The following is an 18,977-nucleotide window of genomic DNA, read 5'->3' on the forward strand; positions in this document are numbered from 1 at the left end:
AACAAAGGCGGTCGCCACATCGCGCGCTTTCGGATGCGCTTTCTGCGGCCGTCTGGAACGCTCTTCCACTGGGAGCAATGCACTTTCACATCATTAACTTGAATGAAAAACTAATTTGTTCTGAACTGCCTTTTGTGGTTTAGTTTGTTGTCCTTCCCATGCACCGCTCGATGAGCGCGGTTGGCTACGTGCGGTGCGAAAGAAGTTCAACGTAACGGTACAAATCCATCTCTGCGCACACCTCCCACATCCTGGACAGTGGCAGGAACTCGACGGCAATTTATATTTCAAAACAAACGGATGGGCTTCCAGCAGCACGTGAACAGTCGCTTACACGCAGGATTCGCAACCAACGTGTGTCGGTACTCGTCATCACGATCCATGGGCAGGTCGCCCCGTAGGTGTCGACTGCACACGGAGTCATTCGTTTGTCCTGTGCCGACAATTCTCAAGTCGTTGCCACATCTTTCTGGCACCAATCTCTCTCGTGACGCCCTCACGCCATTCTCTGTTCGGTCTCCAGCTCCGTTTCCTTCCATTCTTTTTCCCAAACAACACGCTCTTAATTGTACTGTTGTTGTCCATCCTACTCGTGTGTCCGAATTCGTGCCAGTTTCCTTCTCGTCACTGCCTGCATCACCACCATCGTCGTCACGTGGTCTTCCACGTGTGACATTTTCTTCTTCTCCGTTGGTCACTCTGTGTGTCCAGCGTTGATGCAGGATCCTTCCGTTGGCAAATACATTTCGAGTGCCAACATATCTTTGGGGCCGTCCATAAATGACGTCACGCGATTTTGGACGACCCCCCCCCCCCTTTGTCACGACGTCATAAAAAGTAACACCCCCCCCCCCTCAAATATGACGTCACAAAGCTCTGCCTTCCCCAAAAATAAAACATGCTTCAAATCGCTTTAAACTATCGTCATTGTAGTGCGTATTTAATGTGGCGCTGCACTCTGATGTTGTAGGAGAAAACATTTATTAAAAAGTCTATTTAATTAAGTAGAACTTGTCTATATTTATTTCAAGTTGCGCATTTTGATGTGACGTCACATTTATCAAACCCCCCCTCGTCACAAATGTCTGACCCCCCAGGTGCGTGACGTCATTTATGGACGGCCCCAAAGGTCGCGAGTGCAAACAAAGGTTGTTGGTGTGGAGTTGACTCGCATCCCTGTCAACCCCTTTATCAGTGCAGACCAAGTCAGACCCTATTGGCCACCCCGTGCCCCTATCAATCTCAACGTTCATCCTACAAAGTTCCATCGCAAGGGAGAAACAAGCGGAAATGTTTTTTGCACGAATTGAAAGTTGCAATTCGAAACGGCTCTGCGCCGTATGGAACCTGGACACTCAATTTGCTTGTACAAGAATACGGCTCGACCGTATGGTTTGACAGGTATGCCGACTCATCATCATCATCTCTACGGGATCGGTAAAATAAGGACAATTTTTTTCGGGAAGCCAACGGTGCGTATCAGATGTATCGACTCGCCCCCGCCATAGGAACGTGCAATTTCCCAATGGGGGAGACAGACGGGACGAAGGCCGAGACGAATGACGGAGTGGCAGCCTCGGGGGATGAAACGCGTCCGTACGATGAGGCCCGAGGGAGGTCTTCATCCAGCAGTGGAGCCGCCGCATCACTGACCACGTGGCCCCTTCCCGCGTTACGTCACGCGCAGTTGCTCCGCGGTTGCGTCACCGCGGCCCGGAACCTTTCGGGGCCCCACCCCCCCACCGCGTTCGTGTTTCCACCCGGAGCCCGGCACCCACGTGCGTGCGTTGTGGACGAGAGTCGGCATGGCGGCGATGTTTGGTGCTTCGCTTCGCGGCGGGTCGCGCTCGGCGCTGCGGCTGCTGGGGCTCGCACCTCCGCGGGGATCGTCGCTCTGCCGGCCGCGCCGTGGAGCCGCGGCTCAGGCGTCGCGCTGCGTGCGGGCCCTGAGCTCGGCCGCGCCGCCGCCGGCGCCTTGCGGGGCCCCGCACGGAGGCGTCGGGCAGAGGCCGCGCGGGGTCACCGAGCTGGGATGGCCGCACCGCCCGCCGCGGCGCCTCGCGTCCGGGCGGAGCGAGGGAGGCGACCGCGGGGCTCGAGGCCTCGGGGGAGACGATGCGGCCGAGGGTTCGGGCGGTGGTGGCGGTGGCGAGGAGGCGGGGAGCGGGGACGGTGGCGGCGGTGGTGCCGCCTTCTCCTCGCCCGGGATCACGGCGCTGGCGACGCTCGTGGTCCCAGAAGTGTTCCCCAACGTGCCCGCGATCGCGGTGTCTCGCAACCCCGTGTTCCCGCGCTTCATCAAGATCATCGAGGTGAAGGCTCCTGGGCTCCTCACACACACTCACTCTCCATCTCTCTCTCTGCTTGTGCTGTCATTCTCGCTGGTGTGTGTTGTGTTGAACTTCGTTCGCACCGTACGGAACCAGCCGTGCTAGTGGGAGGTGCGGGAAGCACTCGGCGCTCCGTCCACGCTCAATGACACCTTCCAAGACTCATCCCGTATTCTCTCTCACCCGCAACGCCCCCAGTACCCTTCAAACATCTTCCACACTCACTGTCACTCCGCCACCTTCTAGAATGATCTGCCCTCCCAACTGTTGACTTTCACCACCCCGTCCTCTCGCTTGCACCGCGGGGGTGGTTTGTGTTTGTTGATGGTAAATCTACGTCGAGTGACGAGTGCTGTGTGGTCGAGGTGGAGAGTGGTGAGTGGGAGCTGGTGGCTCGTGGTGGCGATGACTTCGGGGTAATGATGGTGCTGGCTGTGGTGGTGCTGGCTGTGGTGGTGCTGGCTGTGGTGGTGCTGGCTGTGGTGGTGCTGGCTGTGGTGGTGCTGGCTGTGGTGGTGCTGGCTGTGGTGGTGCTGGCTGTGGTGGTGCTGGCCACCCACCCCCTCGTGTGTCGTGCCGGCCTTCGTAGGCGCTTGCTAACGGCACTTTCCCCTACAGTCTGTTAAGGCTGTTTAACACGGAGTACGCTTTCGCGACAAATATCCATAACAGGTTTTTTTCTTTGGGTTAGATTGCGTAAATATAAATGGGTCGTTAAACCCGCCACCACCCGACACAGCCAATTAGTAACGTTTGTCACGTAAACAGAACATGGCAATTCGTTACTAATACAACACACTGGTATGTTGGAGAAGAAAGCCACAACATTTACAATCTGAGTAAGACCTTTCCCTTGTAATTACAACCGGTATCATCAGGCGGCAGCCAGATTAGTGGAGAAATCCAGTTTCTGTTAAGGCTCTATGGGGGTATCTTTGTTTGGTGACAACTCGTGATGATGACTCAGGGTAATGATCTTGAAGATTCTAGATTAGAAGCTTTCGTGACTGCAAGGATTCATACTCTTTGGGGTTTTCGGTAAAGTCAAAATTGCTGTACCAAAATTGATACAGCAATTTTGCTATGACGGTTTCACCTGAAGACGGAAGCTTGTGTTGACTCCGAAACGTCGTGATTTAATTTAGTTGTTTTCTTTTTTAACCTACGTGACTTTACCGAGCAATCCAAAGAGTATGTATCTTGAGGATGCTGGTTGTGATGGCTCGTGGTGGTGAGTGGTTAATGCTGGGGTTGGGTGTTGATAGTTTGCAACATCTCGTGGTGGTGAGGAGGAAGAGTGATGTCTGTGTTTCCGCGTGTGTCCGTGGAGGTGGTAGTGCAGCGGTTAGTTCGCTGCTCTAAGAACCCAGCGACCCGAGTTCGGTTCCCGCTCACAACCAACACCAGTGACAATTATCTGAAACGGTCCTGGGCCTCCCCTACGTCGACTGAGCCTCAAATGAGTAGCTGGTGCGGTGTGTAAACATCGCCGGATCCCCTGTGTGTCGTGCCGGCCTTCGTCGGTGCTCGCTAACAGCACTTGCCCCAACAGTCTGTTCAAGGCTATACTGGGGATCTTTGTTTTTTTTTCTGCCCGTGTAGGTGAAGAACAAGGAGCTGATGGAGCTGTTGAGGAGGAAGGTTCGGCTCGCGCAGCCCTACGCGGGGGTCTTCCTCAAGCGAGACGACAGGTGTGGGAGACCACCACCATCACCCCCACCACCATCACCCCCACCACCATCACCCCCACCACCCTCAACACCACCACTATCACCACCCCCGTCACCCTCAACACCACCACCCCCATCACTACCACCACCCCCACCCTCAACACCACCACCATCACCCCCATCACCATCACCCCCACCACCATCACCCCTGTCACCCCCACCACCCTCAACACCACCACCATCACCCCCATCACCATCACCCCCACCACTATCACCCCTGTCACCCCCGTCACCCCCATGAACCCCACCACCATCACCCCCACCACCATCACCCCCACCACCCTCAACACCACCACTATCACCACCCCCGTCACCCTCAACACCACCACCCCCATCACTACCACCCCCACCACTACCACCACCCCCACCCTCAACACCACCACCATCACCCCCACCACCACCACCACCCCCACCCTCAACACCACCCCCACCACCCCCACCACCCTCAACACCACCACCCCCACCACTACCACCACCCCCACCCTCAACACCACCACCATCACCCCCACCACCACCACCACCCCCACCACCACCACCACCCCCACCACCCCCACCACCCTCAACACCACCACCCTCAACACCACCACCCCCACCACTACCACCACCCCCACCCTCAACACCACCACCATCACCACCCCCACCACCATCACCACCCCCACCACCCCCACCACCCCCACCACCCTCAACACCACCCCCACCACCCTCAACACCACCAGCACGAAAACAGCGTTATCCCAATCTATATTCGAGTATATCCCATTTGTCTGCTATGAAGAAGGGGCCGTTGCCTGAAACGTAGGGTGTTGAAACATTTTTTGTTTTCATTTTAAGGCAATGTTATTGACGAATGTGTTGAGATAGTGTTGTTTGTGCTTGTGCACCACTGCCCATGCAGTATCACAAACAACATCCACAGCAGGGGGTGTTATTGAGTCACATCCTGCTGCTTAGGTGTTCATTGCATGGCAATCACCACCCGTGTGTCGACTGTGTGCGAGTGCGTGTGTGCCGGAGGAGCTCTGATGGGTGTGTCCGTGTGTGTGGGGAGCGGTGGTGCAGTGGTTAGCACGCTGAACCATCAACCCAGCTACCTGAGCAAACCGGTCCTGGGCCCTCCCCTAGATCGACTCAGCCTCGAATGAGTACCTGGTGCGGTGTGTAAAACATCGCCATTGGGGGGAAAAAGGTGGCTGGGCGTGGTGCTGGCGACCCACCCCCTCGTGTACCGTCCCGGCCTTCATTTGTGCACACTAAGAACACTTTTCGCACCTCCGATTAGCACAGTTGGCTATATACGGTGCGAAAGAAATTCAGCGTACGTGCATTTTCCTAAAAGTCGGTTGAGGTTATACGATGATTGCGTGTGTCTCTGTGCAGTAACGAGGCGGACGCGGTGAGCAGTCTCGACGAGATCCACCCCGTGGGGACGTTCGTCCAGATCCACGAGATGCAGGACCTGGGCGACAAGCTGCGCATGATCGTCATGGGCCACCGGCGGTAGGACCACACTCGCGTCACACCGCTTACACCGGGGGTAGGACCACACTCGCGTCACACCGTTAACACCGGCGGTAGGACCACACTCGCGTCACACCGTTAACACCGGGGGTAGGACCACACTCGCGTCACACCGTTAACACCGGGGGTAGGACCGCACTCGCGTCACACCGCTCACACCGTGGGTAGGACCACACTCGCGTCACACCGTTAACACCGGGGGTAGGACCACACTCGTGTCACACCGTTAACACCGGGGGTAGGACCACACTCGCGTCACACCGTTAACACCGGGGGTAGGACCACACTCGCGTCACACCGTTAACACCGGGGGTAGGACCACACTCGCGTCACACCATTAACACCGGGGATAGGACCACACTCGCGTCACACCGTTAACACCGGGGGTAGGGCCGCACTCGCGTCACACCGCTACTGTTGGTGGTATCACCGGGACCATCGGCCTATTCGATTTACATACCACTGTCATCCAGCAGCATTCCTTCACGCGAATTAAACCTTCGTAGATGGTGGCGGACGCTTGAGGAAGCTTCATCCAGCAGTGGATCGACCATGCCTGATGGTGATGAAACCAAATTTAACGAGCGCAGTCATCGTTGACCACGCTGCCCCCCCCCTCCCAACCCACCTGCCCCCCAGGATCCGGATCACACGCGCGCTCGACGCCGACCCCGAGATGATGGTCATGACCCCGCAGGCAGAAGCGGACGAGACCGCGACCCCGGGCGACCCCGAGCAGGAAGGGCGACCCCGGGGTCGACGCTGGCGCCGGGAGAGGGGCGGGCGCCCCTTGGAGACGGTGCCCCCCGCGCCTGGCGCCCCGGGGGGCCCCGAGGAGGTGGCGGAGGTGGCGGCGGGGGGCGGCACGGGCCCCGTGGGGGTGGAGCCGCTGGGAGGGGAGGACGCGGGGGGGGCGAGCGAGGAGGTGCTGATGGTGGAGGTGGAGAACGTGGTGCACGAGGAGTTCACGCACACCGAGGAGGTCAAGGTGCGTCGTGTTGAGAGGTCGCGCCAAACGGGCACAGGTTTGACGGAGAGATAGGTCAGATAGGTCAGAATCACAATCTTTATTCATACTGGAGGAATCCGATGAGCTATAAAGCTCTTTCTCACAGATGTCCAGTAAGGGCGGGTCAGAAGGAGTTCTCAGAGATACCGCAAATGGCGATTGTTGAGAGGTCCCGAAATGCAACTGTGACTGTGTGTGTCTGGGCGCGCTGATTGCACGTGTTCAGTGTGTGTCTCCTTGTCTCGTGTGTGTCTCCCCGACTCCCCGTGTGTCTGCATGTGTCGTCTCCGTGTGTCCACGTTTCACCGTGCGTCTCCACGTCCCTGTCTCCCGTGTCACCACGTGTCCCTCCGTGTCGACCTGTGCGTCTGTGCTCCTCCACTTGTCCCCCTGTGTGTCATTTTGTCTCTCGATGTGTCTCCGTGTTCCCGTTTGTCCGTGTCCCTCCGTGTGTGCCTGTGTCCTCTTGCCCCGCCTCTTATCGTGTATCTCCCCGCGTGTCCCCATGTCTGCCCACGTGTTCTCCCCACATCTCCCCGTCTCCCGTTGTTGTCCCCGTGCGCCAGGCCCTGACGGCGGAGATCGTGAAGACGATCCGCGACATCATCGCGCTGAACCCGCTGTACCGCGAGTCGGTGGTGCAGATGATGCAGGCCGGGCAGCGCGTCATCGACAACCCCATCTACCTGAGCGACATGGGGGCGGCGCTGACCGGGGCGGAGTCGCACGAGCTGCAGGACGTGCTGGAGGAGACCAACGTGAGCTGGGGGTGGGGTGGGGGGGTTGGGAGCGCGGGGATATTACGCAGAGACTAAGATCTACCTCCCCTAACCATGCAGCCTTTAGCAGGCTCTTGGGGCGATCAGCTGTTACGTCGGCACTCGCACGTCATCGTGTCCGTGTGTCACCACGTCCCTGTCTCCCGTGCGACAGTGTGTCTCTCCGTGTCGACCCATGTGTCCTTGCGATCGCGTACTCCAGCTCGCACGCGCACACACACTCGCGTGCCCGTACACACTTACACTCGTGTGCTCGCACACACGCGAGCGCTCACACGTGTGCCCGTACACACTTACACTCGCGTGCTCGCACACACTTTCACTCGCGTGCTCGCACACACTTACACTCGCGTGCTCGCACACACTTACACTCGCGTGTCCGTACACACTTACACTCGCGTGCCCGTACACACTTACACTCGCGTGCTCACACACACTTACACTCGCGTGCTCGCACACACTTACACTCGTGTGCCCGTACACACTTTCACTCGCGTGCCCGTACACACTTTCACTCGCGTGCTCGCACACACGCGAGCGCTCACACGCGTGATCGTGCGTGTGAGCGTTAACAGATCCCCAAGAGGCTGTACAAGGCGCTGTCACTGCTGAAGAAGGAATTTGAGCTGAGCAAACTCCAGCAGAGGCTCGGGCGAGAGGTGAGAAGCCCGGTTCTCCCGGTCTCTTTTTCTACCCTCTGTCTCTCTCTCTCTCTCAGCCTCTCTCCCCACTCATTATTTCATAATGACAACGATTATCTTCGTCATCAAACACGTACTGTAACTGCATCACATACAAAACGGTACACACGGAGGCGCGCATAGATTAGGATGTTTTTGGCAAATCATTTTTGAGCAAGGGGGCAACACTCGATCCCATACAGAAGGCAATGATGATATCAGTCCACACTTTGCTGGTACCGCCATCTCCCAACTCGTGATGCACCCACCACGTTCTCCACCTCGACCATCAATACCTCTTCGCTGGCCCCCACCGCGTCCTCCCAGCGGCTCCCCTCCCATGCGGCCCATGCTCCCCACACCGCCTCCTTCTCCTCGAGGCCTCTTCCCACTTCCTCGGGCCCCCCGCTGGGCGTCTGTCGTGGGGGTGGGGGCACGGCCTCAGAGGGGCGGCCCGCTCCTCTCCCCAGCGCGGGATCGCAGGTCGCCACGCGTGTAGCCCCCCCCCCCCCAACGCCCGGCCCTCTCCCTGCTGCGTCTTCCTCCACGCGACGCCGCCGCCGCCGCTGCCGCCCTCGCAGGTGGAGGAGAAGATCAAGCAGACGCACAGGAAGTACCTGCTGCAGGAGCAGCTGAAGATCATCAAGAAGGAGCTGGGCCTGGAGAAGGACGACAAGGACGCCATCGCGGAGCGCATGCGCGAGCGCCTCTCCCACCTCGTGGTGCCGCCCCACGTCGTCCCCGTCATCGAGGAGGAGCTGAGCAAGCTGGCGCTGCTCGACAACCACTCCTCCGAGTTCAAGTGAGGGCAGCGGCGCACGGGAGAATCCGATGAGCTATGGAGCTTTTTTTCACACGTGTCCAGTCGGGGCACGGGGGTCACGTTACAACGACAAACAGTCTGTTACAGCTACACGTTAAATCTCTGTCTTTATGATGTTGGTATGATGATGTGGTACGTATGATGCCCTCAGTGTGACGAGGAACTACCTGGACTGGCTGACGAGCGTGCCGTGGGGCCGCGTGAGCGAGGAGACGCTAAAGATCGGGCGAGCGCGCGAAGTCCTGGAGCAGGACCACTACGGCATGGATGACATCAAGGCCCGCATCCTGGTGGGGACCACAGCCACCGCCACCACAGCCACGGAGCAAATACACCACAAGCACAACAACAAATACACCACAACAACAAATACACCACAACAACAACTACAAATACACCACAAGCACAACTACAAATACACCACAAGCACAACAACAAATACACCACAAGCACAACAACCACAACAAGAACCGTTTAAGATAATCGTCACCGATGTTGATTGTGAGCGGGAATCAAACTTGAGTGTCCGGGTTTGTAGCGCAGTGGGCTAACCAACCACCGCACCACTGCTCAGTGTACACAAAGACACAGATCCCCCATCTAGCCTTAACAATAATCGTCACTGGTGTTGGCCGTTAATGGGAATCGAATTCGGGTCATTGGGTTTGTAGCGCAGCGCGCAAACCACTGCACCACCTCTCCCCATAGTGTACAAACACACGCGCGCGAGTACACACACAGCTTTCGCCCACCCTGATCTCACTCTACCCCCCGCCCCCACTACCTACCGTACGTACGTGTACACACACACACGCGTACACACACGCACGTACGCAGGAGTTCATCGCCGTGAGCCATCTCCGCGGCACGACGCAGGGCAAGATCCTGTGCTTCCACGGCCCCCCCGGCGTGGGGAAGACGTCGATCGCGCGCTCCATCGCCCGCGCGCTCAATCGCGAGTACTTCCGCTTCAGCGTGGGCGGCATGACGGACGTGGCCGAGATCAAGGGGCACCGCCGCACCTACGTGGGCGCCATGCCCGGCAAGATCATCCAGTGCCTGAAAAAGACCAAGACGGAGAACCCGCTCATCCTCATCGACGAGGTGAGAACCCTGTGCGTGTGTATGTGTGTGTGTGTGCGCATGCCCAAGCAGGTTCTGTTTGGCTGGGAGAGGGGGCTAAATGGGCATGACACGGGATGGAGAAGAGATGGAGTGATGTGGTACAGGAGAATGTGGAGCTGAGTGGACTTGCTGATAACTGGTACCAACGGTGTCAAGATCGGCCTCTGGAGGAGGCTCGTGAAGGACGCTACTGGGAAGTTGGAGGCAGTCGCCCTCCAACAACAACGGAGGGCAGAGGAGCGATGCTCACAACAACGAGCGGAGTGCCGGATGGCTAAAATACATCAAGTTGGCACAGTAGGGGGCACAGCTGGGGCATCAGCCAGTCATCTTAGTCAACCCATGGCAGCTGGGCCTGTGCTGTGATCTCCAGTCAGCAAGCCTTCCACACTTCACATAGCCTCAAAGTGCACCTGGCCTGGCACAAGCGCTGTGGTGATGTCACCCCCACACCGCTTGTTGTGTGTATGTACGGTTTGATTCCCGCTCACAGCCATCACCAGTGACTATTATCTGAACTGGTCCTGGGCCTCCCGTAAGTCGACTCGGCTTCAAATGAGCACCTGGTGTGATGTGTAAACGTCACCACTAGGGAGACAAAGGCGGCCAGGCTTGGTGTTGGCCACCCACCCCCTCGTGCACCGTGCCAGCCTTCATAGGTGCTCGCTAACAGCACTTGCCCCTACAGTCCGTTAAGGTTACACGGGGGATCTTTGTCTTTGTTGTCTGTGTAGCGGTTAGTGCGCTGCGCTAGAAAACCCGATGACCCAAGTTCGATTCCACTCACGGCCAACACTGGCGACGATTACCTGAACTGGTCTTGGGCCTCCCCTAGATCGACTCAGCCTTTGCAAAGGAACAGATTTCACAGCTCGTTATCAGAACAGGAACGCATGGCTCTCGTCATGCCTGGCATTCATGCCACGTGCACCAGTTGTGTGAAAAGATTTAAAGCAATGGACTAATTCCAATAAAAATTATTCACAGTGTTTATTTCTATAAGGATCTTGAATTCATTTTTTTTCTCCGTTATATTTATAAAATTCGGGGTCTCCTTTGCTTAGCCGAGTGCCACTCCACGAGAATGCGTTCCCCCGGTAACGTGGTCGCTGTGCCCATTTCCACGGCGACCAGGTGGACAAGATTGGCCGTGGTTACCAGGGCGACCCGTCGTCCGCGCTGCTCGAGCTGCTGGACCCCGAGCAGAATGCCAACTTCCTGGACCACTACCTCGACGTGACCATCGACCTCTCCAAGGTGAGGCCGCTTTGACCCCGTGACCCCTGGTGACCTTCCACCTCCCTCCATCAAACTATTACTACTTTTATTTGACCAGGTAAGGCCCACTGAGCTACATAGCTCCTTTTCAGAAGCGAACTGGCCACAAATAATAGCTCAACGAAGTGGCTTGTCACGTGGACATTTATAGCAGCCAAAATGTGCAGGGAAAACCCGGGGGACCTTGAGAAAATCCACACGACCATGGGGAGAACTCCAAATATACAGGCATTGGGGTCTGGATCGCACCTTGATGCTTGACTGGCTGCCCCGTCAATTGACTTGACCCCTGACCCATTGACCCACCTTCCCCCAAGGTGCTGTTCATCTGCACGGCGAACGTGCTGGACACGATCCCCGAGCCGCTGCGAGACCGCATGGAGATGATCGCCGTGTCGGGATACGTGGCGCAGGAGAAGCTCGCTATCGCCGAGGCAACTATCACACATCCACCTCTTCGTCGAACTCGCCTCGTCACACAAACCACGCGCGCGTACGCACACACACGCACCCTCGTCACGTGTGCGCGTCCTACACACACCTCGGCACGCGCGTACCGTGACACGCAGCTGCACGCCATCGCGCGGTTGCACCTCGTCGCACACGATCGTTGTAGTCCACAGCTTGCCGAACACACCGCATCTCGCACACGCCATCGCACTCCACGCTTCATCACACACTCGGACAAAGATCCGCCGTATAGCCTTAACAGACTGTTAAGGTAAGTGCAGCTAGCGAGCACCGATGAAAGCCGGTACGGCACACAAGGGTGGCCAGCACCACATCCGGGTGCCTTTTTCTCCCCAATAGCGAACCGCTGCGCCACCGCTCCCCACATACCATCACGTTCACACACTTCATCACAACCTTGAACATGCGCGCACAGCTCAACATCTCCCACCCCCTCTCCGCCCCCCCTACCACCGTAGAAGTACCTGGTGCCACAGGTGCAGACAGGCACGGGACTCACGGACGGGCGGGCGTCCATCACGGCGGACGCGCTCGCGATCCTCATCCGGCAGTACTGCAGGGAGAGCGGCGTGCGCAACCTGCAGAAGCAGATCGAGAAGGTGAGATTGTGAGCGTGAGAGAGAGGGCAGCATGTGAGAGAGAGTGAGACAGAGAGAGTACTGCAAAGGAAGTACGGTCCGGCTGGTGGAGGGCCAGTGAAAGCTCGTCATCGCGGTTATGGCAGTGACGGCATTGGTGGTGGTATTGATGTTTATGCCGATGGCTGTGTGAGATTGTTGGTGGTGGTGACAGTGGTGCTGGTAGTGACGGTGGTGACGGTGGTGGTGTCGGTGTTCCGGAAGGACGCATTCCGGCTCGGGTAGTTTCATAAAGGGCATGTTTTCAATGGTAGTGGTGTTTGTGTTGACGACGCTGATGGCTATGTGTAATTGATGGTGTTGTTGACGATGGTGGTGGCGGTTGTGGTGTAGGTGTTCCGGAAGGCCGCGTTCCGGCTGGTGGAGGGTGATGCGGAGAGCGTCACCGTGGACACCGGGAACCTGCAGGACTTTGTGGGGAAGCCGGTATTCACCGTGGACCGCATGTACGACGTGACGCCGCCCGGCGTCGTCATGGGTCTGGCGTGGACCGCCATGGGTGCGTCGCAAAGGCCTCCCCCCCTCCCTCCCTTCGCCCCGTTCGCTGCCGCCCCCACCACCGCCGTCACTGTCTACAGCACTGTCTCCCCCAGCGTGATAACGAAAATAATGATTATGTAGTAAATGTGGTATGGGCGGTATCGTACTTACAGCGCAGAGCCATCGTCACAGGGACGGCCTGCCCTGGTTGCTTAGTTGGAGATTCCACGTTGACTAATTTACGGTGTAATTTTATTTTTTGTATTTTGCAAATTTGGATCGTGACGGCGGCACAAGACGACAGCCTGCTCGTTACCACGTGATAGCCCGCTCGTTTACTACGATAGCCTGCTCGTTTGAGTTCCAGACGCCCAACCGCGATGTAACCGCGTTGTAACTGCGTTCTCAACCTCGCCGACCCCAGGCGGCTCGACGCTGTTTGTGGAGACGTCACTGCGCCGACCCCGCGACCCCGAGACCAAGGAAGGGACGCTGGAGGTGACGGGGCAGCTGGGCGACGTGATGAAGGAGAGCGCACGCATCGCGTACACGTTCGCGCGCTCCTTCCTCATGCAGCACGATCCCGGCAACGAGACGCTCACCAGCTCGCACCTCCACCTACACGTGCCTGAGGTACATTTGTGTGGGTGCGCGCGTGGGCATGTGCGCATGCTTTGTGGGTGTGTGTACAAACCCAGTGACCCGAATTCGATTCCTGCTCAAGGCCAACGTCTGTGACGAATACCTGAACCAGACCTGTGGCTCCCCTAGGTTGGCTCGGTCACAAATTGGTATCTGGTGTGATGTGTAAACATCGTCGCTAAGGGACGAAGCGGGCCAGGCATGGTACTGTGGCCCTCTTCAAAGAGCTATTAACTTTTAAATCTAGATTGAAAATTAATTTATTTACAACTGCTTTTTGTGTTGAGTTTGTTGTCCTTCCGGTTGGCTACGTGCAATGCGAAAGAATTTCACCATACATACGCCGGCCTTTGTAGGTGCTCGTGGACAGCACTTGGTCTGCTGAAGGCTATGCGGGTGAATCTTTATCATTGTGCGCTCGCAGGGTGCAACGCCCAAGGACGGGCCGAGTGCCGGCTGCACCATCGTGACGGCGCTGCTGTCGCTGGCGCTGGGCCGCGCCGTGCGGCAGGACCTCGCCATGACGGGGGAGGTGTCGCTCACAGGCAAAATCCTCCCGGTGGGCGGCATCAAGGAGAAGACGATCGCGGTGAGTCTATTATTATTTTACAAGGTAAGGCCCACTGAGCTATGTAGCTGTTTTTCAGAAGCGACCTGGGTACAAATGATAGCTCAACGAAGTGGTTTGTCGTGTGGAAATGTATAGCGGCCAAATACTCTAAACGCATGTTTCTAAATGTGGAGGGAAAAATCTAAGGACTTGGAAAAAAATCCACGTGACCACGAGGAGAACATGCAAATTCAAAATATACAGGAATCATGGTTGGGATCGAACCCACAACCTCCTGGAAACCAGGCGAAGTAGTTAACATCTCGCCACCATGGTGTACCCCCCTTACACAATATTGTACCCTTACCCGCACTCTTAACTCACACCCCCCACGCGTGTGCGTGCGTCAGGCGCGGCGAGCGGGAGTCACCTGCATGATCCTCCCCGCGGAGAACCGGAAGGACTTCTCGGACCTGGCGTCGTACATCACTGAGGGCCTTGAGGTCCACTTTGTGGACCACTACAGCCAGATCGTTGGCGTGGCCTTCCCGCCGGAGCAGAGCTGATCTCTCCCCCCACCCCCCTCACGCGCGCACACGCACAAACATGGCCTCAAATCGGCCCAAAGACTTGAACCCGAGCCCGGTGCGGTGCTCACCGAGCCACCGACAAGCGGCGTCCGCGCGGGAAGGTGGAGCGACATTGGTAGAGTTGTGGAGACACGTGGGTGGAGTGGGCAGCGTATCGGCTGTGGTCACTGCTCCGGTGTTCGGCTGGTGAACTAAGCCGGCCTTAACCGTAGCCGGGTGGCCTTTGTGTGGACTCGTATGGCCGTCCGTCATTGTGTCGCCGTTCTGCCTACGAGCCCAGCACGACCCCGGCTGAGCTGGACACGCTGCGTAGGACCTCCACTTCGTACCTCCGTCGTGCCGGGGTCAGCGACGCCACGGTGGCCCCGCAGCTTACTCACGTCATCGTTCACGCAGCGTGCCATCGCTGTCGCCATCGCTGTCGCCATCGCCACCATCGTCGGACGCCGACCTCCGCGGGCGTCCCGCGCCGTGGCCTTGGAAGTCGAGTTTCTGAGAAAGAGTCTCTCGATGTAGTTTTAGCTCCGCTTACGCGCACCTAGTGTGCACCTACCGCCTGATTAATCGGTTTCGTACGGTTTTTATAGCGTGCACCCCCTACGCCCCCCCCCCTTCCCGAGTGGGTCCACGATGAGTGACGTGGTAGGTGCCTCCGACCCCCAGCACCTGCGATGAGGTCAAACGCTGGCGTAGCTCGCCGCCGCCGCCACAACCCCGTCATCGTTTGCCTCCGCTGGCCGCAGCCCCGGCCCCATCACTGCGGCGGTGTGGCCTCGCCGATTGTGGAGTCACGGTTTCGGTGTGGGTCTGTGTCCATGCTGCTGCTGTAGTTTGCGCTACGGCGACTGTGTCAAGTGTCGATTGGGCAACCGCGAGCTAAGCCCGGCCTGAGCAGACGGGGATTATGAGCTGATAGTGATAAATATACATTGTAAAGATGTCTAATCTATAATAAATTACCTGAATCAGGTGCCTGTTTGTGTCTTGGCTGCTGCCGTCGTGCAGGCGCTCGGTGGAGCGTTGCGTCCAAGGACCGCGGGGGGTTGCGACGTCTTTGGAAGACCATCCAGCGGTAGATGGAGCATAGCTGGTGATCGAGCATTTCTGGTGAAAAGCAGAATCTTTACATAAATTATTTGGTGATCATGCTGCGTTGGCAGTGGTACACAAGTGCAAATAAAACACTCATTCGTCATATTCTTGGTTCTTTCGGTAAAGTCACGTAAACATTTTAAAAGCAAAAAACCCACGACGTTTCGATCGCAACACAAGCGGTCTTCTTCAGGTGGATTTCAGAAAGATGGAAGACGTCTTCCGGAAGATGGAGATGTATTCCGGAAGATGTCTTCCGTCTCACAGGAAGACGTCTTCCGTCTCACAGGAAGACGTCTTCCGGAAGATGCCATAAACCTTCCGGAAAACGTTTTTCAGAACGATGGAAGATGTCTTCCGGAAGATGGAGAGTATTCCGGAAGACGTCTTCCGGAAGATGGAGATGTATTCTGGAAGACGTCTTCCGTCTCACAGGAAGACGTCTTCCGGAAGATGCCATAAACCTTCCGGAAGGCGTATTTCAGAATGATGGAAGATGTCTTCCGGAAGATGGAGAGTATTCCGGAAGACGTCTTCCGGAAGATGGAGATGTATTCGGGAATGCGTCTTCTGTAAGACATCCGTCTTTTGAAAGATGCTCGTCAGTTAAGATTTTTTTTAAAGTATGCTTTGGAGGCCCATTTCCCTAAACATCGCCTTTCGTATATTGATTTTAAGGCCACACTGTTATCGACCATTGTTTATCTGCTGACATTGGCGCGCCCAAGTCCTTTGTAACGGCTCGTCGTCATGGAAACCCAAAAAGTTTCGCGCCAAAAAAGGGGCAACCGTTGGTGACGTCACCACCTCCGCTCGTGGCCACGCCCACTTGCGAGCTGAGCACTTTCACCTTGTAAAGCCCTGGCAAACGTTAACGTTGATTTTATTTAAAAACAAACAAAAAAATCTCGTCTGTCATTCATTACAACGCGCATCGCAGGCACCGTTGTGTTAACTGTTTAAGAAAAAAAGTCCGCTTCGGTCGGAAGAAGAGGTTGAGGGCCGGTGTGTGTGGAGACTTTGCGTTTGCGTGGCAGCCGTGAAACATGAACAAAAAACACGCAGCTCCCCCCACGTGTAGATGGAGCGATGAGATAGAGAAATTCATCCCAGCAGTGGACAGATCACGGCTGTTGGCGTGGGGAGGACACGAGAAGATGCTATCACGGCCTCCGTTGTACTGGACGCTGCTTGTGGCGAGCAGTGGAACAACGCGGACGAACAGAATAAACCTCTAATTCTAGACCCAACGTATTTTCTTTTTTATTTTCTTTGAACCTATCTACGTGACTTTACCGAAAGAATAAACCCCTCATTCTAGACTCAAACATAATCACACCACTTCTCCTGTTTAACACGCAGTACGCTTGCGCGACCGATATCCATAACAGGTTTTATCCTTTGGTTTAGATCGCGTAGATATAAATGTGTCGTTAAACCCGCCACCACCCGACACAGCAAATTGGTAAGGTTTGTCACGTAAACAGAACGTGCCAATTCGTTACTAGTACAGCACACCGGTGTGTTAGCTGAGTAAACCAACTACAATATTTACAATCTGAGTACGACGTTTCGCCAGTAATTACGACTAGCATCATCAGGCGGACAGCCAGATTTGTGAAGGCATCCTCTGGTTTGGTTCCTCCTGGCTTTTACATTCCTCCTGTCAGCAGACCCTGGTGCAACTGTAGTGTTGTAAATGACGGACGAATAAAATCCTTCCTTAAGGCACACACTGTTTATTGTTTTCTTAATACAGTCCCTATCGCACAAAGGGTATACGGTCCCCTTATTCGTTACCCTGAGGAGGTACAGCCTCCAAACTTTGCAAAGCTTAACACTCAAGTGTATACTCTTAGGTTTTTTCGGTAAAGTCACGTAGGTAAAAAATTTAAATTAATAAAAGTAAAATAAAACAAATAGATTTTTTTTTTATTTGTTTTATTTTTAATTTGTTTTATTTTACTTTTATTAATTTAATTTTTTCTGCCTACGTGACTTTACCGAAAAAACCTAAGAGTATGAATCCTTGCAGTCACGAAAGCTTCAAATCTAGACTCAAGTCTATCTTCGATCCTAAGGAGGTACAGCCTCCGGACTTTGGCAGGAGCTATCTCAATCTCCCTGCTAACCTAGCGTCCTCCGGCTGGGACCTAGGGGAGGCTCACTGACCCACCGCTGGCCCGGTGGGTCCCCGACCTCTGGTCGCTCAGGACCTTCGCCCTTACAAGGGCGAGAAGGCTGGGAGCCAGGGTCCTGCCTATCCAGGACCTATTCTCCCTTGACCACTGGTTACACTGAGCCTCAGCCCTTACAAGGGCTGGAAGGCTTGGTCCAGGGTCCTAGCTGTCTTCAGCCAGATTGAGTCTTCGTGCAGGCAGAACTGCCCAGAGCTCTCAGCGCTCTGGCCTTTATACTGGTTCGTGGCTGAATTCGTCCAATCCCAGGCCACTGTTGGAACCTTCTGATTGGTCCTTCCCAATCTGGCGTTTGGATCCTGCATGACCTCAGTTGACCCTGACCGTTTACCGAGCGGGAAAACTGTGTTTTCGATCCGCTCTCTCGCGGATCGCCGAACAGCGAGTAGTTATTACCACTACAAACCATCAAACCGCATCCGAACATCAATAGGCCGATGCTGCACATATTTTTTATAAATGTTAAATTAAACACAAGCCAGAGTGGTGAGATTGTGGCCACGCAGCCCAAACTATAGACCGTATCGTTAAAACCACAGAGATACTAGATACCTCTCTTCAAATACTCATAGAAATACAGAGACCCACAGACACACACGTACACATATAAATGCACAGACTTAGAGATACATAAAGACGCATAGAGATTCGTAGAGACAGAGACTCATTGATAACATTAAAGACGAACCACGGCACAGTGCGGTAGTGTGATTGTGGCCACGCAGCGCAATTTATTCACCACAAAGTAAACCGCTGAAGCCTTCACGAAGAGAGAATATTAAAGCTTACACTCTCTCTCAAAGCTTAGCAGCCCTCGGACACCACACACACGGGTCATCATTTAGCTCCCCAGCATATTGTGCTACACGCAATGTGCTCGAGGTCTATGGGTGACCGAGCTTCTTCACGTGTAGCCCCCCGGCTATGGAACTCTCTTCCACGAGATTTCAGATGGATCTCTCTTATATTTACGTGATATCTCTAACACCCAAAAAAAACACCGATATTATGGAGCTCTCTGAGCCTGTGGACATTTTTTTTCGC

General features: G+C 55.6%; 1 protein-coding gene and 1 long non-coding RNA gene across 2 annotated transcripts; one reads left to right on the top strand and one right to left on the bottom strand.

Moving 5' to 3' along the window:
- Positions 1-1,762: 1,762 nt before the first annotated feature.
- On the top strand, positions 1,763-15,613 carry LONP1 (lon peptidase 1, mitochondrial). Its single transcript, XM_078879185.1, has 16 exons — positions 1,763-2,312; positions 3,933-4,021; positions 5,438-5,557; positions 6,218-6,566; positions 7,154-7,345; positions 7,942-8,025; positions 8,628-8,848; positions 9,021-9,159; positions 9,707-9,973; positions 11,129-11,251; positions 11,590-11,706; positions 12,202-12,342; positions 12,715-12,880; positions 13,286-13,494; positions 13,928-14,092; positions 14,464-15,613. The coding sequence occupies exons 1-16, from the start codon at positions 1,806-1,808 to the stop codon at positions 14,617-14,619; spliced, it is 3,045 nt and encodes a 1,014-aa protein (XP_078735311.1). The 5' UTR covers positions 1,763-1,805; the 3' UTR covers positions 14,620-15,613.
- Positions 11,670-15,692, bottom strand: LOC144949267 (uncharacterized). Its single transcript, XR_013640260.1, has 4 exons — positions 15,604-15,692; positions 15,024-15,135; positions 12,208-12,321; positions 11,670-11,727 (listed from the first exon to the last, which is right to left on the bottom strand). It is a non-coding gene; the product is annotated as an uncharacterized LOC144949267 (long non-coding RNA).
- Positions 15,693-18,977: the final 3,285 nt, after the last annotated feature.

The sequence above is a fragment of the Lampetra fluviatilis genome, chromosome 53, assembly GCF_964198595.1.
Source record: "Lampetra fluviatilis chromosome 53, kcLamFluv1.1, whole genome shotgun sequence".
Classification (NCBI taxonomy): Eukaryota; Metazoa; Chordata; class Hyperoartia; order Petromyzontiformes; family Petromyzontidae; genus Lampetra; species Lampetra fluviatilis.

Coding starts and splice junctions, on each gene's coding strand:
- LONP1 (XM_078879185.1), top strand. CDS start 1,806: ATGGCGGCGATGTTTGGTGCTTCGCTTCGCGGCGGGTCGCGCTCGGCG. Junction 11,707..12,201: donor AGAAGCTCGCTATCGCCGAG/GCAACTATCACA, acceptor CTACCACCGTAG/AAGTACCTGGTGCCACAGGT. Junction 13,495..13,927: donor TCCACCTACACGTGCCTGAG/GTACATTTGTGT, acceptor GTGCGCTCGCAG/GGTGCAACGCCCAAGGACGG.